Raw genomic sequence first — 25405 nt, 5'->3', positions numbered from 1 at the left:
GAATACTCTCTTGAGAATCCTTTATAAAGAATTTTTAAGGAAAAAATTGTGTGATCTTTAATTTCTTTAAATACGTTACCCCTTTTTGGAATATTGTGGACCTAAATGATCCTTCTCGTATTGGATTCATATAGCAACCCAGCAGGCAAACTCTAAATGCATATATAAAATCATATGCATTGAATTTGGTAAAAGGGGAGGAAATTCACGGGGAAGAAACAACAAAATGCCAATATAGGATTAAGTATCAGACAGTTTATGGGTGAAGCTTGGAATTCTCTCTTTTCCCATTTTTGAGGAGCAGGTAGTCACTCCAGGGGTTCCTTCCAAAGGCACAAAAAAAATGTTTAGGACTCTTCCATGGAATTTTTTTTCACTTCATCCGAGTGAAATGCATTTTAGGAGCTCTTTTCCTGCTACAATTTCTACATCGGCACCCAAATGGTTAGCCACTCCTTGTCCTATTGAATTTCTCTTAACATACATGAAGAGAGACGGGGTGCGTGTTTTTGTCCCGGGGTGGGAATACAGGGTCGCGCGTGGTGCAAAAAAATTAAGAGAATTTGCAGCGAAATGCACAACGCACAGCATGGCATCCCCGTAATCGATGGCCTTTTCTTGGGTACCATTTGTGATTTTTGTGATTGAACCCCGCAATGTTTTCATTGCTTTTTGGACAGCAGAGAAGACTTCACAGCAAGACATGCTGATCAATCAGGGACAACAGGCGACAAGTCTCTTTTATGTGTCATATAGGTGTTTGCGAGGTATATAATTTCTGCGAGTCACTAAATAAAATTTCCAGAAGAAATATTTCTCATTCAAAGATCGCATGACGATCCCTTTTGCAATCTCTCATGATCGCCACAGACATATATTTTGGGTATTGGGTTTCGTGATTGTTTCTTTGGCGCATGGAAAATGATCGCGAGATGTGTTGAAATTGAGTGATACTGGTGAGAAAAGTTGTGAAGATAAAAAGAAGTAATTTGTGGTCTCTAAATTTCAATTAAACCAAAATATTCTGACACATTTGTCACATCTGGGACGAATGATGTGTGTAATTTGATCAGTTTCATCTTGCTCTGGAGTGGAGATGAAGAAAAAAAATCCTCTCAAACATGTCTGACATCCAGAGATGCATTCACATTTGAAAAATTCCAGGGTTTAAATCGGCATGAGAGGGAGAAGGTCCCTCCAATTTCTCTTTCGTCAATTTTAAGACCTAAGGGGTTTATTTTTAGACAATATGGTTCCTCCACTGAAGCAAAAAAGGAAGCCAAGAGATGATTTACATCCATCCCGGCGAGTTGTCTCAGGGTGATCACGAGAATTATTGTTGAGAATTTAGCAAAGGAAAATATGTCCGTTTCTGCATATTTCACGCCTCGTTTTTTACGCACAAAACACTCACTGCGTTTCCCCTTTTGCACGCTAAAATTCCCAAGGTTAGTGCAATGCATGCATTTCGTACACACTGCAAAATGAAATTTCACAAAAAAGATCTTTTCGTTTTGTTTTTCAAAAATATTTTACTACATTTTCTATACCATCGCTCAAGAAGTTTTCTTAAGGGTTTTCCATTAAATAAAGAACATTGTCTTTGGAATTTTCTCTCTGATTCTTCTATTTTCGTAAATTTGACAAAATTTTTGAGGACAGTGTATGCATCCTCCTTTTTAATTGCACCCAAAAAGATGCACAAAAAGTTCTGCTAAATGTCTCTTGGTGGATTTTTTTCTCGAGTCATTCCTTGAGTGAGATGAAACTCCCTCCCTGGTGCTCAACTCCGAAAAAGACTTCTTGATTTATGAACTTGACTGTATGCATTCATCTCTCTGGGTTAACGATATGAATCTCCTTCTGTGTGAATGATATTGCAGGCATATATTGAAATGTGTGAAACAGAATTTCTATCATTCTTTCAGATGAAAAGAATATTGTAAAGAGATGTTTTTTTGTATAACTCTTTAGAAGAATGATTCATCTTTGGGATTTTCCTCATTTTTCCACAGTTTTTCCGATATGCATGAGAAAATATATGGGTAGAGAGGGAGAGGTTCAAAGGCTATGTGAATGATCAATGTCCGGAAAGGTCGGAAAGTTCTAAAGATTTTAAGATTAGAGAATTCTGTTAGAAACAATAGTTATTTTTTTTATTAAAATCTCAATAAAGTATGATCTAATCCTTTAAGATTTTTAGACAAAATTAAACAGATCAATTAAATTTAAACAGATAATTTCAAGGCATTTTACAAAAAAAAATAGAATTTTCCTAATAGACGGCAGCATGATCTCTCAATAAAACTCAGTAGATGACTCTACCTTAGATATTAAATTTAATTATTACAAAACTACAAGATTTTCTAGTCACAGCTGTTGAGAGAAAAATAGCAATCGTTGACCCAACCAAAATATAATTTTCTTGCGCGTGATGCAAGGTAAAGAGAGTCAATTTAGTCCTCAATTGCATACCAATTGGTGGCTGATGACATGAGACTTTTGCTTAACCACCCCACCTGGATGTCCATAAGATATTGGTGCGACCCATTGGGACTTTTATGGCATCAATTTGCATATTTGGAAGAGATGTGCGCGCACGAGGACGCGATATTTGTGCGCCTGGCGCGGTGGCACCAATAAAAAGCACTCGCCAGCGACCGGAGATTGTTTTCAAGGAGAGAAGACGCCATACTATCTAAGGGATGGTCACGTTATTTTGGAAACTCGGGGACTTTCAAGAGCAATTTTCAGGCCAATTTTGAAACCAAAAATTCGAAATTTGCTTGCACTCTTGTTAAATGGCCAAATACTGATAAGAATTAAGTACTTTCGATTTAGAAAAGAAATTTTTGTGCTCAAAAAAATTATTTGAAATTCTCACATTTTGGCCATTTTGTTCCTGTAGAGTTTCCAAAATAACGTGACCATCCCTTAGTAATTCAAAATTTATTATGGATTCCTATCGAATTGTTTTATACACACAAACATTATTGTTTGCAAAGTGTGCCGGCATCGTGTTCCGGCATAAATATCGCGCTGTTGGTATGGCGTAGCTCTTAAGTGAGGTCCTCATGGTGATTATTTTATAAAAGTATCCAACTATAATTGAATGTAAATGCGCACACCGTTGCATCGCGGTACATTTGGCACGGGGGCATTCCGATTGGATGGCAGATACTATGTTACATAGAGGAGAGGAATAATTAAATTCATCGGTGGATCGTATAGCTTCTTGGGTGCCTGATGATCTCGTCACATTCTCTTGGCGACAGCCAGGAGCGAGATCATCTTGCACTCAACACCCGATGGGGAGGGTTGATGAGTGAAGCTGTGACAGAGAAGCCACTTCGGCTCATCAGTTTGTCATTTAGCGCAATTGATGCTGCACGTCGAATTCACCCTGATCTTGCCGATCGTACCAAGTGGGCAATAAATTCATACGATGTGCCATGGAAGGCGGGTGTTGTGTCATAAAAAATAATTTTCACTTCAATAAATTACATGCGTAATTTGGGTTCCGTACAAATCGATCTACATTATAGCAGATCATCCATGCATATGTATGTATATATCCATCGTAACGCACTGAAGAATGCTTTTATCACTGTGATCGCACCCAATAAATATTTACACAGTATGATCATCGGGGCGCACGATCAATATTGGGTTATACTATATTTTTTCCATCTTATTTTTAAAACGCCACCAAAAATCCTTTCTGGAATGAAATACAAGAAAAAGCAGAGAAAAGGGGCGCGCACGATCGTATACTCGATCATCAAACACACTATTCCATACGGACAATTGTATAAACATTCACAGACAAATATTGATTGACATGATTGGTGCGAGGATTCTTCTTCATAATATTACATAGAATGCTCTGTGGAGATGTAGATCTGTGAGTGATGGCAGAGTGATCTCGAGTGATCTTTGACCATGCAGCTGATCGATGCGGTGTTAATGAGTTTGTCCAATGTGAACGATTGTTGCGAAGTGAAATTGCAATCTGGAGACAATTTCACAAAGTGATTGACTCTCGAGCAAGTCCAATTTATTGATCAGCAGTTGATATGGTTGCGGTGATCTGGCTGTTGCCAATGATCGTACGGAGGCGCTGGTGATCGCACTAATTGCACCGTGTGCTGAGTAATTAAAATACTTTGGCGGGAAGCACGAAGGCGCACAGGGTTGCCATTCATCATTTTTACACCATCCGCAAGTAGAGAAAAGAGGGACACTTTTTGCTGCAATTTCTTCGTTTTTTTCTCTCTCTCCCATTTTCTTTTTATTAAAAACTTCTTCACGATCTTGTGCATACCACAATCCGAGAGAGGAAAGGAAGTTGATCGAGTCTCCGAAAAGCTGTGTTGACTTTTGCTTTCATTAATTGTGCTGTCGAGTGACTAATTAATGAATTTTTTGAGTGTTTTGGCGTATGGACACTCTTATGTTGCCTTTAATTTATTGAGATGCGATAGCGTGTGAGTTCTGGGTATCTCGCATAGCACCCCGCTTGGCCCCACTTGAATGGATTTTTGTGTTTGTGATGCTCTCGCGAGCCCCATAAATGGGCTTCATTCATGATTTTTTTCTTGTTGTGCTGAAGGGGAAACTTTTCTCTCTTTGTTTATTCCTCCTAGTTTTTTGAGAGCGAATTCTTGTACACACATATAGCCCGGATTTGACTGTCCTTGGAGCTAAGAAAAATCAAGTTCTTCTGACCTTAAAATGAGCTACTTCTCCGTTTGTAATCTTAATGACTTTTTGGAAGTTGGCTAATTGACGAAATATCAAGCAGTATTGAAGAATTTTTTTTCTTTCAGAAACTTGTGGGAAATTTTTGCAGAGGAATTTTAGTTGATTTGATAAGCCACGAGTTTAGGAAAATGTTGTTTATTTTTTTTAAAATTAGCTCTTAAAATTCTATGAGCTACTATGTAGGAATTTAACAAACGCACCCCTTGATCTTGAAAATTGATTTTATATCGACAGTTTAAATTTAAAATCCCTCCAGTAGTTGAATTCCAATTGGATTTCTTTGCAATATAATTTCTCAAAATTTATTGAACCAGTTTCTAGCACACTTCCTTTTCTCCTTTAGAGCAGTATTTTAATGGTTGATTCTCTGAAAAGTTAACTTCCGAGGGACTATTTTGTAAAAGTTAAGTGACTTTTGGGTTTCGAAGAAAAGGATTTCCACTATGTGGATATTTATGATTTTATTGAGTGCCATATATCAGCGGGTGTGCTCGGGTGCTCCATACCCTCGAGGGATGTGTAAGATTGGTATAAACTTCAGCCTTGGGCATATTTCTCGAGGGTGGTGGATGAAAAACATTATCATCATCGTAAAAGTGAACTGTTTTATTGCCAAAAACAACTGGAATTGGTGCTAGGGCGAAGGAATTTAATCGTCCGGGAGACTCCTTTTTCCACCCTCCTTCGCCTCACAGCTCCGCATACCTGTGCCCTTCCTCAGGAAGCAAAATGTTTTGGCCTCCAGCACCGGTGTGTATGGCGACAATTTGTACCATAGGGCTGTAAAGTTGATGTCTTTTACGATTTTCGTGTGACTTTTTGGTTTATCTGCCATAAACAACACTCAATTGTCCACCCCTTCTTTCCGTTCTATGGCAATTTGTACGAAAAACTTTCAATCCTTCGGACTCTTTCCCAGAGACACCCCCCATGGTCCCAGAGAAGGAGATATAAAAAAAATTCGGGTATATTTAAATAACATTAACTTTCCACAGAGAATCATTCGGTGGCTCCCCACGATTCACATTTAATTTTTTACCCCATTTACATTTTATATGTACACCAATGGATTGGGGGTGGTTGATGGTAAAGGACGGGGTGACAAATGTCAAATGCAGAAGTTTGAGAATTTTTTTTTCTGCACTGAACAATCTCTGGTTATTGATTCATCCTGAGGGCAATAATGTCAAAAAATCACGTAAAATTGTCACTTGATTTTATACAAGAGACTTTTTATTTTACACAAAAAAATTCTTTGATGAAAATGTTGAGAGATTTTTAGATAAAAAATTAAATAGTTCTATTGATAGCTTTAGTATTTCATTTTTAATATGATGCCTTGACAGTTATTGCAAATTTAATATTTCATAATTTGACGTTAATAATGACATAAAAATTACTGTCAAAGCCATTTAAGGAAATTATGTCTTTTTGCTTTTTTAATGTGAATTTGAATTAATTTTTTTTCATAATTATTCAATCTTTCAATTCTGACTGTTTTACAACGTTTTTATTTATTGGGCGTTAATGTTGTTAGCTATTATGTCAAATATGACAGGTGTCAAAAGAAAAAACGTTAAGAAATCGGAATTTTTGCAAAATTAAATATTTATGAATTTAATAGAGAAATATGTCATGTTTTTAAAAGTATTTCTTAAATTTTTGTTATAATTTAGGCATTACTGTCAAAATTTAGGCATTGATGTCTAAATTTAGGTGTTAATGTCAAATTTTAGGTGGAAATGTCAAAATTTAGGTATTAATATCTAAATTCAACTGTTTTACTTAAAAAAAAATACGAGAAATAACTAAACAGGCATAACTCACTTAAATTAAATGGTTAATGTAGACTCCGTAATGAATCATCAATATTCTTCTCTCGTCTTTTTTCGAACCTTCTTTTTTTCTGCAATGTAAGAGATTATAATAACCACCTCCATTTAATCACGAATCTCATTGAATACATCTAATTGGTCGGGTAATTTCAATGGAAAGTTCAATTGATCATTTCCACCTCGAAAATTGTCGTCATGTGTAATTGTCTCGCGTGAACTAAAATGGGTATTAATAGTGATTCTTGGAAAAATTCCAAGATGAATTGCTCTATTATTTTGAGGTGTGCCAAGTCTTTTACCTTGATTTTTTTCCCTCATTCTCCCATGCTCCCCTCTTATTTCCCAATGCTTATGGTGATTGCGAGATTCTAATGCTATTTCTCTCATGTTTTTTTCTTTCTTTATCTCTTTGCAGATACGATCAGAAAAGCCCTACTACATAGCAGATCCCGAAGTAGACTCACTTGTAAGTATTATGTATTTGCTCAGTTTTTTTTAGTTTGTTTTTATTTTAATGGGTTGTGTGACGGAATTTCCCGGATCAGAGGAAGAACTCGAGAGGTGTTCCTTTTCTAATTTCAATAAATCACGCTAAATCATGCAAAGAAAAAAATTCACAGAGAGAAAGAGATGTAAATTAACAATATAAAACAATAAACATTTTAAGGAGGGAGAATTTTTTTTGTGTATGATGTTGTATGGCACACCGAGGAAAAAAAATCCGTGACTTTATGATGTAGAAAAGCATAGTATTGGAAACATTTTAAGAGACTCTGTGGCTGTATAAACACATTTGGAGGGTGCAATAAAAAATTCATTGACTGGCCATAACATGTATAAAAGTCGAGTAATTTGAGATTTGATACTCTGTCTCAGCGATCTTCCATAAATCAAAATTATTGTGCGAATTTACAAGACACTTTTATTGTAATAGCGTGGTATGGTGCGCCTTTTTTTGCTGCCTCTACGAGAGACTTCATTTTCAAAAAAAAAAAAAAAAGTTTACTTTTATCTGCTATAAATTAACGCGGACGTTTTTATTTGTGCATTAAAAAGGGTTAACTCCCAGCACATACAGTGAAGAAAATGCCATTCGGTTTAAATTTCAATGCTCAATTGTGCACTTTTCCTATCGAGACAAAATACAACCACGAGGAGATGCGAGCAAGTTGCCAATCAAATTCGCTTTGGTTGTCATTCATTTTTTTTTAATACGAATTAATCCTTTCTTTTTTTGCTATTTATAAACTTTTAAATTTATTCACGTGTCGTTGGTGTTTTTAATTGAAGCATCGCAACGCAGAGATGATCTTTGCGAGAGGATGGAAAGAAAAATTCCATCCGATTTGCATACTAACTGATCTCTATTTCCAAAGACATGATCGCGATCGTGTCGCTTAATTACACAAAAGAGTTTTTTTTTTACTCTGAGCTAAGAGAAGCTTTTTCTGTCACTCCCAGATTGAGCAAAAATTTCGAGACCACGATTTGATGAAGTCTGCCGTACATATGAGTGAAGAAAAAAAAAACCGAAGATGAATTCCAAGAAGTGAGATCATTAATAAAAGTTGAAGATCACTCTGTGGCGATCGTCTAACCGATTGAGTGTTTATCCCCTATTTTCCGCATAAACTTTCGGAATTTTAAATTTATTTTTTTACCCAAAAAAAAATTATGTTGCTGCAAAAAAAAAAGCTGACAAATTGCAGATGAATACGGATTTTTCAATGCAAATTCACTCACGATCGCACTCTATCGCGCATTGGATTGGCGTTGAAATAAAATAGCCATTTCGAGAATTTAAATTAACTCTTTCTGTGAGAGAGAGATGTTTTCTGCAGGTACATTTTGAGCCATTGTGTGATTCTTGAAATTCGCTGGAAGACATAAATAAATACAAAAAAGAAAAGATTTAAAAGAAATTGATCGACGATCATCTTCTGACTTCTCCAGCACTATGGATTTTTCACCTGGCTGAAGAATGGTGGATGAGAGATCACTTTTTCACTGTCAAAAATTAATATTTTTATTTGGGTTTTTTTCCCACTCTCTGACTCCAAAAGCTATCGCAGGTGATCGCTATATGGGATCGTTGCGGGATCGCGATGGCAAATAGAAATAACAACAACACAAAAAACTCTTCTGCCTTTCATTTAAACAATTTTTCAAATTTTCTCTCGCATAGCTCTTTTTTTTAATGGAAAATTATTAAGCAATGTGCTCCCAAACACTTCCCAATGGCTCTCTTTTGGGTTCTCGTTGGGTTATGAGGAAAGAGCCTCGCTTTAATTCACCTTGTGTGATTTGTATAAACAAAATTTGCGTGAGGCCACGGTGTGGGCGGTGGGAGAGGAGCCAGCATTAAGATGATAAATAGTCAAAAATAAATCTCGCGCAGCTTTTGTACATTTTGCACTCATCCAGTGGGTTTTAGCTGTATGGCCACGGGAAGGTGAAGATCGCACGGTCCGTTTAATTAAATGACACAAGGTAGTTGCGGTATAATTTCTATATACAACGCCGTACCACTGAAAATCACAAAATTTACCTCTTTTCCTGATTGTGCGAGCAAATTGCCCGGAAAGTTTGCTCTCTCGTCAAAATGAAAAGCTCCTCATTTTAATTGTGTATACCTTCTCTTTTCAGATGGTGCAAGCAATTCAAGTACTTCGGTTTCACCTCCTAGAGTTAGAAAAGGTGAGTCTTTTTCCCGCCAATTTGCCGTATATATTCTTGTGTGTGAGAAAAAAAAATAAAGTGTGCGTGCTCACGAGAATTAATTATGAGAGATTTTCTAAATGCAATTTTCGCAGTATGTTTTTGGTGTGTGCCTGATGAGCGAAAGAACCTCCATGTGGGTGCGCTGAGACAAAAGCCCACCTCTCAGTGATTAATTTCCATGAATCGCGGGCCAAAAAAAATTTTTCACCAAACATAGAGGAATTTTAGCGGGCGGATAGATGAGTGAAATTTTTTTTTACCTCAGCAAGACATACAATGTGTGATCACGACAAAAATTGCCCTCATCGTATTTGCATAATTATAACAAATTGGTGTATTTAATATCACAGCCGGTGTGTCTCTCACGAGCACCTCTCATTGCTACACTCAGAGAAATTTGTGATCTATACCTGGCGAAATGCGGCAGAGGTGGAATTGCTTGAGAATGTTTGTTATTTTTTTTTTTTTTAATTCAGAAAGAAACTGTATTTTATCATTTTATTTAGTTAAGAAAAAAGAATTTCTAAAAATATACAAAAATATTTTTGCTATAGTGGTTACAAATCTCGAGATATTAATTGTTTGGAAAACTCAAGGATATTTTGGAATTTTGTGTTAAAAATTTTATTCTAAAATATGTAGTTCTATACTTTCAAGAGTTTATAGAATTGAATGATTTCTGTTTAGAATTCATATAAAATATAAAAATTACGTACAAAACGTGTAAAAATTAAAAATCACTTTAACATTGATTTTTTTACACGACGTATAAAAATATTTACCCATGTTGATTACCCGGCCGGTTTATTTATGTCCTGATTTAAAGAAAAACTTTTTTTTATTTTAAAAAGCTATTTTTAACGAATATATTTTAAGCAATTTTTCTTGGAATTGCTTGAAAATAAAAATTTCAAAAATATATATTTTTTAGCTTTATCAAAATACTTTTAATAATTTCCTACACCTTCTTATTGGAATTTAATTTGCAATTTAAAAATACATAATTTATAAAATTAAATTTTCACATCAATTTCACATTTATCACGTAAAAATATAAATTCCAAAAACTTGTTGTAAATCTCCCACATGATAAATCAGCAGGTGATTTTTTTCTCATGCAAATTTCATGTTTTCAAAGAAATTCCTCTGAGTGTAAAAGTCGACCAACCAGACACATTAATATAGAAAAAAAAACTTTAGTCATTCCTCAAGAAAAATGATTCGTAAATTGCGAATATTAATTACTTATGTTGGGGGGGCACTACACGAAAAAAAAATGGGAACTCTCGAAAGTCACTCGAAGACTCTCTGGGCTTTTGGGTGAGTCTCATTAATTTTATTTCACTTCCCGCAACTATCGCACCATGTTAACCAATTTGCCCATTGCGCGATCATTGTGCTCTTGACGAAGCGTCTGCATTGCTTATTAACATTGTGTAATTGTTTTCTATTTTCTCGGATAAAGTGTTTTTGCCCTCCAATGGGAAAATTGCGGGCGAAGGTGGTATGTGAGATTCGAAACAATTCGGTTATCTCGTCTCATATGTTCTTTTATTTTTGGTTGTACTTCTCGGTGCCCAAAAGTCATTTGTATGTGAAAGATTGGTGGATGCGATAAGCTAGCTTGGCCATCCACCGCGACAGACGAAAAGTCTTATGAGCCAATTAACATACAAACTCCCATTGTTGCGCGCCATGGCAAATGCGCCATCGAATGCGCGGAATGATCAGTCGGATCGCCTAGTGGTTGGCTATGATCGAGTCTACGGATCGTCTTATTCCTTTATTTCGTTTTTTTTTCTTTACCTTGTTGTTTGGTTCTTTTGGGAGGGAAACATAATCCGTATATTATGGAAGAAGAGGTCAGAAAAATTTGAATATAACTCGGTGATCTTACCCGCGATCGTTTCTCAAAAAAACATTTCGGCTGCGTTCTCCGCGCGAGGCCTAGAGAACTTGCTGTGCCTGAATTAACATAAGTGCGGCCATTTTAATTTATTTTTTCTCTTCATTCCGTCTCTCCCTCATAGAAGAATTTTTTTTATGTAAATTGGAATTACTTGGATTGCCTGTTCCACCGCATATGAATAACATTTCTCCTTAGCGACAGCGATCACACAGATGATCCTCTACCATAATCCATGAGATATTAAATTACATCTCGAACCTCATTTTCAATGTGGGGATATCTCATAGAAAATATCAATTTGTAAAATCGATCTTTTTCTCTCTATCCAGATGAATTTAGTGTGTGTGTATGCCTCCCAAAAGAGCTCTTCTGATTTAAAACTATGTGATCACTCTGATCGGGTTCAGACATTCTCCACTACCACTGAAAGAAAAAATATCTATTCAACCTCTTGAGGCATTTTATTCTCACATATGCTCTGGTGGATATGCCCAAAAAAAAAGTCAGAAAAGGAGGATAAAAAAAACATGCCCGCTTAACGAAAAACAGATTATCCTTTAGGCCCTGGGATGGTTTTTCAATCGTCGGCGATCGAGAAAAAGGGTGATCCTCGCATGATCCTCTGTCCCGCCGTTAGTACGATCACTGTGGCAGAAAATTCAAAACACATGTCGACCGGATTTCAAGCCATAGAAGTCAGCATGGCTGAACTTTTGAGGTTGATCAATATGGTGGGGCGAAAGGCATGCAGATGAGATCCATGCGCAACTATGTAGGGCTCATAGCTATTGGTGAATAAAGGGCAAATTATGCAAATTGTGCTTCGCAAAAATTATGCAGCCCCCTCCTGCCTTGATATTTGTGTCTCGATCGCGCACAAAAGATCGCATTTTGTGGTGTATGGAAGAATCATTCGACAGACTAAAACGCATCATCTTTGTGTTCTTTATTTTGTCGTGTTTTTTTTGTTAATTCTTTTGCACCATATAGCCCTCTTCATAATCATTCTCATGTGGCTGAATGGGATGTGTGTGTCTTAGAATGGCGGTGCGGGTAAAAAGCGGGAGGTGCGATGGGTAAAAAATGTCGGTTTCGATCATGTTTTGAAAAGGAGGGCTTTTTGGTTGCTCTGCATTTTCGATGAAGAATGATCGCGCATTGCAGCGTGTCTTATAAATAAAACATGATGATCACTGGAACTTGTACAATACACCCAACATTTATTGTTTAACTTGTTCCATTGCCTTTTCCACAATGAATTTGTTGCAAAAATTATACAATTTCGCGTGTAAATTATTGATGTGTGGTTATTTAGCTGATCATCCCCTGACTTGATCGTGTTCTCGCAATCACTCATGATCTTCTTTTTCTTAATCGTCTTTTTTGACCGCACACTCAGTGTCTTTTGTTTGGCCATTGTTGCACAAAGCGGAAACTCCTTGTGCAAGTTTGTTTGAAATTTTTGTACAAAGTCACTGTAAGATTGCAATTTGCGATCCCTCTGTCGAATAGTGTGGATCTTCTTCAGGGGTTCTCCCATGTTAAACACCCTTCTCTGTCTATATAGCGAAAACTCTACACGGATGGGGGATAGAATGTGCTTGTTTATTTTGTGTGAGAGACGATGAATGAGAAAAGGAATTTACCTGTGAACTGGGGAGACCTGACAATAAAATATCTCCATGGGCTCTTTTGTATGCAGAAATATTCAAAATACTTCTTGACGCGAACGCGACCATATGAAAATGGGACTGAATTTTAAAATCGACCACACCAAAAGATCCAAACATAGGCAGTGGGATTGCATTATGCGACGCACAAGAAGGCTTTTGGTTTAGATCCCAAAAACAAGATCACTTTGTATTTTGTTAGATATGAGATCTACTATAGAGCATTCTGTGTGGTTTCATGAATATTGCAAAAAGGAAAATTTCTTACAAGATTTTAAAATTGAAATTCTATTAAAATTATAAAATAAAACATTTTATGGTGCGATTTTTATGCGATCTTTATGTGATCTTTAGGCGATCTCTATGAATTTTTATTAATAATTTGATTTTGTTTAAATTCATGGATTTTCCTGTTCTTGTTAACATAAAATACATGCTACAAAATCAACTTTAGAACGCGATCGGTGATCTGTAGCATAGGAAAAGAAAATAAATTCACATCGATCTTTTTGTTTGGGACATTTATTGTAAAGTGATCGCTGACACACGAGACAATCTTTCTAATGTTTTATTGAAATTTCAAAAGAAACCACCAAACAAGCCCCATTTCACTCCACACGAGTCTCGAATTTTTATGTGAATTATATTGGATTCAACATTGGCCCAATAAAAATTATATGACACATAAAATTCACACGATTTCAATTTTGTTTATCCTCACCTGAATCACTTTCCATGGAGTTCAGCGGCATAAAATGTTATCTCATTTTGATAATTTAACATTATAATGATCGTTTGGGGGTTTTTGATGATCATCCATCCACATGGGTGATGTTGCGGGAAACACAAATGAAATTCATTGTTGCTCACCATCTCACACACCAACAACAGGAATAAAAGATTTTTACACAAGAGTCCCACATAAGGAGGAGAAGACGAAAAAAAAGCATCATCTTTTCGTATAAAACGATCTTTCCATTCTTGGGACTTTTTTCCCCCAATCCGTGTGTGTTTTTTCTTATTCTTTGTGCCTTTTTGGTGTGCACTGTTGTGTGCGGGAAAAAGAGTGATCTTTTCTATAAAGGCGATTTGGTAAAAGGAATAAAAATAAATACTTTGTGAAGATACTGTGAGTACGATGAGGGAGAGTGAGAAAGGTTTTGAGAGGGAGAAGAGGAAAAAAGGGAAGTTTTTCAGTGTCTCAAATAGTATATAAATACTTTGGGGCGAAATAATACACAACAATACGGCAATGTGGAGACTTTTTCCCGCGATCGCGAACCGGTTTGTCACGATCACGGGCACGGAGGATGAAAGGAGTCCAAGACAAAAATAATGCTGATGACGATCACCATCAAAAAGTTGATGCTTGATGGCTATATATATTTCGTGCTATATATAATGTAGGTGCACAATATATATTGGGAAAATGATGATGACAACGGGTGTTGCGGATGCATAAAATTCTCAGCTGCAGTGATCACCACGATCTCCACGATCCGTGATCACCATTCGAAGATCATGTGCAGCGTGATGAGGCTGCAAAAATATCTATATATTGCAAATGGACAGTCACACAAATATATCCCTGCACAAAATCATTCGTTTTTCTTCTTTTCTACAAATCATGATCTGAGTGATCGCATGACACGAGGTTTTTGTACCCTGAGAGATCACCTACACGATCGAGGGAATTAAAGAAATGTCTTTTTTTATTCGTTGGTGTTTGCTTCTAAAGTAAAATTGAAATAAAAAAAAAAAACATGCGCAATGCGACAAGCCTAAAAAGTCCACTGACCAAATTGAACGAGACAAGAGGAAAGAATATAGTGTTGATCCCACACATTTCCCCAACAGAGTTGACAAAGAGGTAGATGGAAGTTTCGATAGTAAGGATTAAAGATCTATTTTATGCATTTTGCGAGATTCTATCGATCTAGGAGAAATCTAAAATTTTATGGAACATTTTAATGAAAAAAAAGGATTAAAAAAAGTTCTAGATAGTAAATTAAAAATTAATCATGAAAATGTCCAAAGAAATTCTTTCCAGGATAAATTAAGAATTTTTTTAAGCACAAATAAATTCTTTTTTATCGAAATAATTTGTATTTTCTCAAAATAAAAGACAGTCTTTAAGCATTTTTTTTAAAAGTTTTTAATTTATAAAGATTTCGATTGAAATAAAAATAGATTATTTAGTGCTTAATTTTTAATTTTTACAACTCCATTAAAAAAAATCCTTTGAAACTACAAATCTCCCAACTCTGCTTATGGTCGATCTGTCTGACAGATTGAAGTTGGGGAATGGACCACATGAACACCTCCAGAGGCAGGGCACATCCTTAACGGGATGTGCACCTAATGAGCGATAATGAATGCGTTCGCACTCACCAAATGAATTATGGCAGTCAACATGTGGATGGTACTAATTTAAATCAACTTAGATTCGTCATCAGAACTGTGGCTTTGCTCTTGTTTCTTCCGACGCCCATAAATTTTATCCCAGTCAGTCGGTGAGCCAGCCAGTGTATATGCTGGGGCTACCGCAAGAAGTCTTGAAATGCAAAAGGGGGAAGAAACTCTCGCGGGGAGCACACAGATGGCACAGAAGGTTTACAGTTGGGGAGTTTACACAAAAATCTGTCCCTGGGATATTGATCCTTGGCAAGAGGGCAGCAGCTCGTGATGCTGGGATGAAGACGCGCGGGGACTTCTGGGTGTGTGTTTTAATGAAATAATTGCGGAGTGGTTTCCACTAATGAAATAATTGACGGGCACGGAATTTCGTACCATCAGCTGCATGTCCACACTCACATATGGGTTGCATAGAGAGCACGATCCCAGTGTACAGATACGCGATTCTGATTGTTCTGTTCTCTGGGCGTTCGTCATTCGTCATTCGCCCATCTCGTGTGCCCATTTTCGCGCCCAAGCGATTGATTGTGCAGCAGGGATCGATGTTTTCATTAAAAGCGATTAGGAAATCACATCAAGTGGGGGTGTCCCCCCATACCCACACCACGAGTGGCCCATCAAAAGCATTTCTGCTCAACATTTCGGCATGCTCTCTGTCACTCATAATCTTCCCTTCAACCGCTGCTGCTGCTGTTGCAAATTAATTAAATTATCGAAGGAATTTCTCTATGCAGGGCCCTCCCCAGAAAGAGGTGGAGTTGTTTCGGATAAGCACACCGCATATATATTGCTATGTATAATGTTGCGAAAAAGCGCCACAATACAAAATTGCCGATGGAGCAATTATCGTGAATTGCCAAGTGCCTCCATCTCTTTTGGCGAATCATTTTTTCTTCATTATCATCAAAATTGCACCCATTCGTCCAAGAGCAATTTGCATATCAAATGCGATATTGTATGGCGTCCCGCACCAAGAATATTCTCTCTATCTCTCTCTCACTCTGGCCACATTGTAGACTCCGTATGCAAATTACTATTTTTGCCAAAGCGGCTTTTGCGGAGAAATTCCTGCCCAGGAGTCATGCCGTGTGTGTCATTAAATTCACTCACAGAAAACTTTTCCCGCCGAAAGAGGAATAAATATGCAAAAGAAAAAAATATAGGTATATAACATTGCGTCCACTGAAAAGGGGAGTGAGCGACAAAGTGCTGAGTGCAATTGATGAATTCGCGCATTGGTTGTGACAGTGGCACAATTTATTGAGGAATAGCATGAGATGGTCTCATTTTGATCGTTGTCAATTAATCAAAATTAAAGATGAAAATTAATTTAAAATAAATCAAATACAGAGGTCGGGTTTAAACCATCTTGTTAACCGTTTAACGGATTTGGATTATCTGTTTAAAAAAAATGAAATTTTTAAATCTATGGAGTTATTTCATTAAATTATCTAGAATCTTAAGAAAGAATTCTAGAATCTATAAAGTTATGGGACGAAAACATCAAGAATATTTTACGATTTATATTAATTTAAATCAGGTTTCGTCAACAGAACTGTTTAACGAAACATTCAAATAAATTCAAAAATCTAAGACAACCTAGAAATTCTTTCTAGAATCTAGACTAAAAATGTTAAGCAATATTTCTTATTATTTAGTTTCCTAAAAGGCTTGAATTAAGTAACTGTTATGCGAATTACAAAAGGTTCTCGAATCCTTTAAATGAAATAAATAAAAATAAATAGAATAAAAAATCCTGTAAAATATTTCACAAATCATTAAAATCTCAGATTGATTCCAGAATCAAGAATTTTTCATGTTTCGTTATGTTTCTGTTAATTTTTATTTATCCAAAATTTTCTAAAAATTTAAAGGAAGTAATATAAAATAAATATATATCTCGTACACAGCTCATGAGCGCAGTTCGTTCAAGGCAGTTTCTGCCACGAATTGTCCATTGCGAAACAGTTGTCATCGAAGGGTAGATTCTTAGGCAACACATAGCTCCACTCCACATTGTCCCCCTGTCCGTCCATGGGGCGCATTTATATTGCAAATTGACATGACATGACAATTGTTACGTACAAATGCACCACCCGGCCCAACCCATTCTGGGCAATTTTCTCTGCATTTGCTCCGGCTGAATTTTCCTCGTTTCCCCGGATTATTAATTATTGACAGATTTTGTGCCTCCCAAAAGAACATTGTGTCGCGCGGAAAGAGTCCGAAATTGATGTTTCAATTACAGCTCTGTGTTATGTTCGAGAAATATTCCTGCGCCCCGACTTTTGTCACCGAAGCGATAATTGATTGCAATTTATAGAGACAATTTATTTTAATTACACCTTGCATTTCATAATGCGGCGGTGCAGTTTGCAAGTGAAGTGAAGAATTCTGTTTCTTGCACCATTTGAAAAATCTAAAGTATCCGTCTCCTCAATCGTGTCTCTCATGCGCTCTCCCGCAGCATTTACGGCAATAATCGTGTTTTATTGCTTGGGTTATTAATGTAAACATTTCAGGTATTTTACGACACTCATATATCATTATCATCGAAAAATTTACATTGTTTGATCGAGATCGTGCCATGCTGATTATTTTATTAATAGAGACGTGATTTTATTATTTTTTTTGTGTGTGCATCCTTTTCTCCTTCGCTGCCCCATCTTCACCGGAGAGGAGGATGATGTACTCTGACTGAACTCAATATGTGAAGAGGAACCACAAATAATTATAAACATTTTCAAATTACTTTGTGATCGTTAAAGAACCATTTAAATGTCTATAAAACGGACGCTCGCTTGTGCACGAGGATGGTTTTTTGGGAATGTTTTGTTAAGGTCTCTTATTTTTTTGCCAGGAATATTATGGAATTGGAGATAGAAGCACGTGATCAGGGAAAAAATCTGCATTCTATTGGGCGTTAAAAATTATACATTTGATGGTTTGTTTTAGCTCTGCAAACCTTTAATTTGCACTAAATCTTTGCATGAAAAACACTGGAACAAAATAACGAGAGATATATTATTTTTTATTTTTAAGATACTGCAAATTGCAACCAAATAAGCATTTCTTGATATCTTTATACGAAAGATGATCATTGAGATTTTTTTTTAATTTAGAGAACAAGCAAATTAAATATTTTTTTGGAGCTTCATCAGGTGCTAATAAATTGAAATAAATCTCTTTTTGTCACAAAAGTGTTACCTTTTAGATAATTTGAATATTTGAGAGCTACAAATTATTTATTCCATTTGCAACAAACAATTTAAACCAAACCGTCAAATTAATTCATTTCTTGACATTTTATATGCATAAGAAAAGCTCCCAAAAATAAATGAATAATCCCACTAAATCCAATCAGACTCCATAAACCATCTAAAAATCTCAATTTTAAACAATAGAAATTCATAGGCAAATTTTCTTTTTCACCTCTTTTCAGTTCAAAAGTAAGAATTTATATATTTTTTCTTTGAAAGGAATTTTGAGTGGCACACAAGATCAAGTTAATCCCTTAATTTATTATCTCTTCTCTCTTTGCTTTTTGGGGAGAAGCAACTTGTCTTCGTTGTGCTTTTCATATTTATCCGCGAAAAAAGCAAAAGACCGGGTGAAAGAGAGGGCCGAAAAAAATAACAAAAAGAGAAAAAAGTGATGAAGAAGAAAAAAAGAGTGAAGAGAGACTCTTTAATACTCCCCAAGTCAAATGGCCTCATAAAATTTAATATTTTTTCTCCTGTATGTCATTTACATATTTTTAGCATATTGTCAATGTATATGCTATGTATTTTGAGCGACAATAAAACAAGAATATGATACGATGCAGGGAATTAAAATAAATAAAATGAGCGAATAAAAATAACAATTTTCGGTGACTTGATGTCGCGCGTTGCGTGTTCAAATTGAATATTTTTGCTGGTAGTGTTTACCATCAGCACCCAACTTGGGGATTCTTTTTTTCTGTGCCTTTTCCCTTCTTTTTCTTATTTTATAAAGTGTGTGTGGAAGGTGCACAAGAGCCTGGAGGTTCATGTCACTCCATGGGCATTGCATTCTATTAAAATGGCACCTAATTACCATTCCGGACGCATGACGATTCTACCTCACTGAGAGTTTCTCTCTGCTGCAACAAGCAAAGGTACATAACTCCGCAAGGATAATGTATGATGCGAATGAAAAAAGAAGCTTCATGCCAGTGTGCAAATAAGCCACACACAAACTATCCTGGTTGGAATATGAAATTCAAAAGAGCGCGCGCGATATGTACCATTTGTGCCAAAGATACAGCTATTAGTGCACCTACCCCCGGCCACTTTACCACAATCTCAAAGAGTGAGAGTCAAGTTGAGATATCAAGTTGCTTTGTGGCCATGTCACAGACTCTGTCTCCTTCCTTTTACATTTTGCACAAACAAAACACCCACAAGGCGGGATTCTTGCTGTTCCGCCGCGCCTCATACTTGCCACCGAGATTGTCTAGGAGACGCAGAACAAGCACTATTTGTGTGACGCAGTCTTATCGTCGTTACCCAAACCTCCCCATTGTGCAGTCACACAAATTCCAATATTGTTCCACCTATATGTATATGCCCCGTGTACACAGAAAGCCCCCAGACACAAGGAGGCAGGTTCGTTGTGCAAAGAGTTGAGAAAGTGAGGCGCGATGGAGCAAAGATTGGAGATCAGATGGAGTCTCCACAAAAGAAGAACAAAGAATGCTGCTGAGAATCTGAAATGGGCTGAAAAGTTAATAGAGATTGCATACATTTTGTTGGGAACAGAAGGCGAATAATTGTGGAAAATTCAGAAGGCGATATATGTATGTACTTAGACCGCTTACAGGGAACAGTTTTTTGCTTATAAAGGGTAAAATTCGGAAGTCCTGCTTAAGTTTTTTTTTCAAGTCAAGCTTAAACTTTTAAGCTAAATTTAATATTCTTGAACTCGGCTTAAGTTTTACAAGATGGCTTAAGTTTCTAAGCTTAGGCCTTAGATTTTTAGGTCAGGATTAAGTTTTTTAGAGTCAGTCTTTAAAGGTTTATAAGATTAGGTCAGTCTGAATTAGGACTGAATGCATTTTTGAATGATTCCTTAAATCTGACCCCAAAAAACTGAGAACTAAGTTAGAAAACTTGGGCCCTACCTAAAAACTTAAGCTAGATCTCAGAACTAAATTCGGGTTTAAGAAAAACTTAAGCCTGTCTAAGATACCGGACATAGCCTAAGAAACAGACTAAACCGGACTTAATAGTTGAATTTTATAAAATATAACGTTAAGACTTTTATAAGTTTAAGATGCTTTCAGCTTATTTTTCGATTTCTTATGAATTTTTCTTAAATAGACTAAAATATATGTACCTATGTATATAAAGCCTAAAACTTTTGTTTAAAAATAAAAATCTAAGCCTTAAAATAAAATCTCAAAGAAGTCATCTTCATACGAAAAACTTCTAATCTCTGATTCGTTAGCTATACTTAACTCTGCTTACCCATGGAGGTTCCTCGGAGTTGTTTGGTGGAGAAGAACAAATTGTTGAGACAATGAGTGAACATAGCTTTGTGTTTAATTCCCATGTTTTGTGTGGCTGAGAGATGAAAAAGTACAAAAAAAAGAGAAGAATTAAAAAGAACATGAAAGCATGTGGGTGGATTTTGGGTGGATTTTACCTAAACCTGCCCATCCTGAATGTATGAGAATTATATATAATTGCTGGTGTGTCTGTACTGGGTCTATGTGCGTGCGTGGTTATATTGGTAGAGATTGTGTGGTAATGTGAGAATTCTTTCTCTATTGCAGGTTCACGAATTATGCGATAATTTCTGTCACCGATACATCTCTTGTCTAAAGGGTAAAATGCCAATAGATTTAGTGATTGACGAACGGGACACCACCAAACCACCAGAATTGAGTGGTTCTGCGAATGGGGAGGGTCGCAGCAATGCCGATTCGACATCGCACACCGATGGAGCAAGTACACCAGACGTTGTGAGTACCCCCTTCGCGGGAGCACATGGTCCTTTGCTGGCGAGCTACAATGCGGTGGTGCACCCATGTTCGTAGTACGATCACGACCTTCTTGCAAAAACGAAGCGGGTGCTCACAATGCCCTGGGATAGTCGTCAAAACTTCGCTTAAGCAAAATAAAAGAAAAAAAACTAATATTCATGAAAAAATGCTCGAAAATATCTAGCAAAGAACTAAGCAAATGAAAAAATTTTTGCCAGATGCACTGAAGAGACAATGTATCTGTACAACGGCAAGATGGCATAATGCAATGAACTGAGCATAATAATAATATATAGGAAAAAAAATGAAGCAAAGTCCAATTTGCCGAGATGAGAAAGCTTAGAAGAAAAGAAAAAAAGCGCGAAGTGTAAATAAGCAATTTTCCAATGAAATGCAATTGATGAGAAAAGTAATCTAGTTTAGAAATGGCATTAATGCAAGTATCGGATTAAACTAAAGAACTCTTGTCGCACGTAGCACGAGGCTCCAAAATCTTTACACTGCTGGATCACGACGCTCTTTCGGTAAGTCACACATCGCGACCCAGCAACGCCCAGCTCCACTAGGCCTTATGTGGGGGTTTCTACCTCCATTTGGGTCTCAGGCGGGGTGGACGATGCAGAGAGAGAGACGGAGAGGGTAAAAAGAAAAACCAAACAACAACCTTTCATACACCTTTCAGTGTATGATGGGTAAGACCTAATGTTGTAGGTTTCCCACACAGCAACGACCCTAAAAGTGAAACCGGAAAGAAAATGAAGAAAATTCCGCTCTGGATGTGCCCGAAAGAGTCGTGATTGAGATTTTGGAGTCCTCGACGGAAACGTGTGACAACTGTTTGCAGACCCGATACGAGAGAAAAGTAACTATTAGTTGTATAACGTAACACACAAAAAAATGTATACAAGAAATCAACATAAAAAGCGCAACATGAGAGATCACAGCAAATTATATCTTAATTTAAAATCTCTAATTGCGAAAGAAAGCTGAAAAATTAATTTCAAAAAATGAGAGAGAGAAAAAAAGGAAATGAGTGAAAACTTCGTTTTTGCAAGACGCCCATATAGCTCGCCAACAAATAAAACCCCCCAACAAAATGAATTTGGTAACAGTGCACAAACCAATTTTGATCCTATATAGTTCTCCCACCCACCCCCTCGTAACACGAGTCATATTGTTTTCCAAACACTGAATATCCCGTACTTGATTTTTCATTGTGTTCTTTTGTAAACTTTTTTCTTTTTTTTTTTTTCAAAAAATATGATTATTTTTTTCTTAATTAATATTCCATTCATAAGCATAAATTTAATTAACGATATCGATGATTTATCATATCTCGTATAAGTTTCATTGTTATGCTGAAATTTATGAGACATCGCAGCTCAACAATTTTTTTTTCAACTCCGGCAACTTCCACTGCTTTTTCCACTGTACTTGCGTAGTGCCTCCCCGCACCCGTCTAGGCCCCCGTAGGCCTCGCACCTCACTTGTTTTTCACTGTACAACAGACAAAAAGTTAATTAAATTAAAAGAGTCAGAATCAGCATCTGCAGAAACCGTGAATCGTTTATTTTGTATATTTTATTTGGTATACGTTTTTCCTCCGCCTAATATTTTTCATTAATTACGTTTCAATTGCCGTGACGCCTAATTAATTTAAGCCTGGTTGTGTGTTCTTTTCATCACATTTGTGAAAAATTAACTCTGCGTAGCATAATTTTATTTTTTTTTTTGCAAAAAATCACCTAAGTGGGGAGATGCTATATATTTTAACACTGAAAGAAAATAAATCTCAACTTGAATACACTGTTACCAAATTCTTTTGTTTATTTTGTTGCATGTTTTGTAATTGAAAAAATATAAATGTAGAATATTTCGTAATTCCCAATTGCAAAGAGAAAGAAACTACCCCTAAATCTTTCTCCAAAAAAATGCCCCTGGAATATGAAAAGTCGTGAAGAATCCCACATTCAGTGACATTTTTGCGACATATAACCCCACTTTTTTGACAGTTTGGAATTCTAACGATTCAAAAATACCAAACTTTGAAGTTTATCTCAACTTTCCAGCATTAGTGAATATTTGTATAAAGAATAGTTACTCATTAAAAAAAGAAACTAATACGTAAATGATTAAATTACTCCTTTAGGGCTTTTAGGGTTTTACTAACAGTGTAAGGATAATGTGAATCCAAAAAACGATATACGTAAAAAAAATGACTGATGCATTTTCCCAGTGGAAGATGCCACACATTCTATTTTAGAAATCAATGTATACGACTATTTATAGTAAATTCTGCATGAGTTGACAGAAGAGTGACGTTCTGTGACGTTTTGTGACGTTTCAATGACATTTCTATGTGAATTATTTTTGGGTTTTTAATTTTTAATATTAATATGGGATTGGGTTGTGTTTAGGAAAAAAACGGCCAGTGTTTAGGATCTGTGGTGAGAAGATTGAAGAATTGAAAAATTTTTATCGGTTTATTTACATACGTTATACGGTTATGTCCAGTTTAATCAGTTTAGATTAACGTGAGATTTCAAAAATTCATAGTTCTCTTTTGTAGATGGAATTTATTTAACTATTTCTTGCGAATAAAATAAGCACAGAATTATTTTTGACATTTCTCTGACAGCACTGAAATTTGACACTTAATGACATCTGTCAAAATTTTAAATGTCAAATAAGAATTTCAAAATAATTCGTTTTATTTTCTCAAAACCATTTCTTTGAAGATAATTTTAAGAAATAATTTAAGATTTTCTTCTATTAAAAGCAGTTTAAACTACTCATGAAAAAACAAACAATTTGAACCCCCTTTGTAGGACATTCAAAGTGGTAGTTAACCACCCCTGTCTGAGACTTTCATTTTCTTCGTGGCTTTTATTGAAACAAATCTCTCTCAATGTGCACAAAAAAAAATCCTAGATATTAGAGCCTTGCAAAATGTTGGCAGAAATAAATGAATTTTTCAGCATTCAAGCACAAAATTATCTAAAAGAAGAAAAACTAAGCATTAACCAAAAACATATTCATGTATAAATTTGCAATTACTGTCTCATTTGTGTCTTTTGTGTTGAACATTTTGACTTCTTCGTTGGTATACGTCTGAGGAGAATGAGAATTATTAAAAGAGAATAACGAATAGAAGATTATATTTTTCTATATTTAAATCTTATAGACATTTTTGCAAAGAAAAAGAGCATAATGGCATTTAGATGGTGAATGAATTTTTTTCTCTCTTTTTCCTTGATTTATATAGAAAATAGAATAAGAAGAAAACTTGACAGAGAGTGGAAAATTGGATGAAGAAAATTAATGTGAGGAACACACTGTGGAAAACATAGTTCAAAATGCAAGTATACGAAAGGAATGAGCCGTAATGTAAAATGTAAATGTTAATTGCAATCAACCTAAAGTATTTAATATTTAAGAAAAAAAAAAGAGAAGAAGGTACTTGTACCAGATGAAAAGATAATTTACCGACAGAGATCGCTTGACTGTAAAGGAAAAAAAAATAATAATACCTACATCGCAGCTATATGGGCTTCTATTGTGTTTACTCGTTTTTCTTTTCCATTTAAGAAATTATTACTTTTTATACTTATATATATTTTCCCCTCGAGAGTTTTTTTTTTTTGCAATCCCCAAAGTGTTTATTGAGAGGAGATCCACACTTGATGGAAAACCACTCATCACTAATGTGTTAGGAAGAATATATTATTGAAAAAAAGAAGGTATAAAGAAAAAAAGAGAACAATGATGGTATACAATAATTAAAAGTCAATTTTTCTTACACTCTCTGAAGATGAAGACGCAAAAGGCATAGGAGAAAAGATTGACTTTTCAAATATTTTAATTAGAAACTCTTTAAAGAAAAGAATTAAATAATAAAGAATGCAAAAAAACATACAATTTGTGATTAAATGAAACTGATAAAAAATGATTGAAAAAAAACCAAGATACGTAAATGTTGCTTCAACGTGTAAATAGATTATTTTTCTTTCTCCTATTTAGTTTTCTTTTCAAAAAATTCTCTTCAATTTTTTTTACAATGAAAAAAAAAATAAAAAATCTTAAA

At 35.7% G+C, this 25405-nt stretch overlaps 1 protein-coding gene across 3 annotated transcripts in view; it reads left to right on the top strand.

The window, feature by feature from the left end:
- The window catches only part of LOC129787177 (homeobox protein homothorax), an 80693-nt gene that overhangs the window by 26042 nt on the left and 29246 nt on the right, over nucleotides 1-25405 (top strand). The window contains exons 4-7 of one of the 3 annotated variants that reach the window (XM_055822539.1): nucleotides 7015-7065; nucleotides 9246-9296; nucleotides 21112-21300; nucleotides 24587-24865. In XM_055822539.1, the coding sequence (XP_055678514.1) occupies nucleotides 7015-7065; nucleotides 9246-9296; nucleotides 21112-21300; nucleotides 24587-24598 (303 nt within the window). In that variant the 3' untranslated portion in view covers nucleotides 24599-24865. Of the gene's footprint in view, nucleotides 1-7014; nucleotides 7066-9245; nucleotides 9297-21111; nucleotides 24866-25405 lie in introns of those variants that run through there. The other 2 variants (XM_055822537.1, XM_055822538.1) reach the window with 2 other exon arrangements.

Source organism: Lutzomyia longipalpis, chromosome 1, assembly GCF_024334085.1.
Source record: "Lutzomyia longipalpis isolate SR_M1_2022 chromosome 1, ASM2433408v1".
Taxonomy (NCBI): Eukaryota; Metazoa; Arthropoda; class Insecta; order Diptera; family Psychodidae; genus Lutzomyia; species Lutzomyia longipalpis.
Note: the sequence above shows the minus strand (reverse complement) of the source record. Positions and strands in the feature narration are given on the sequence as shown.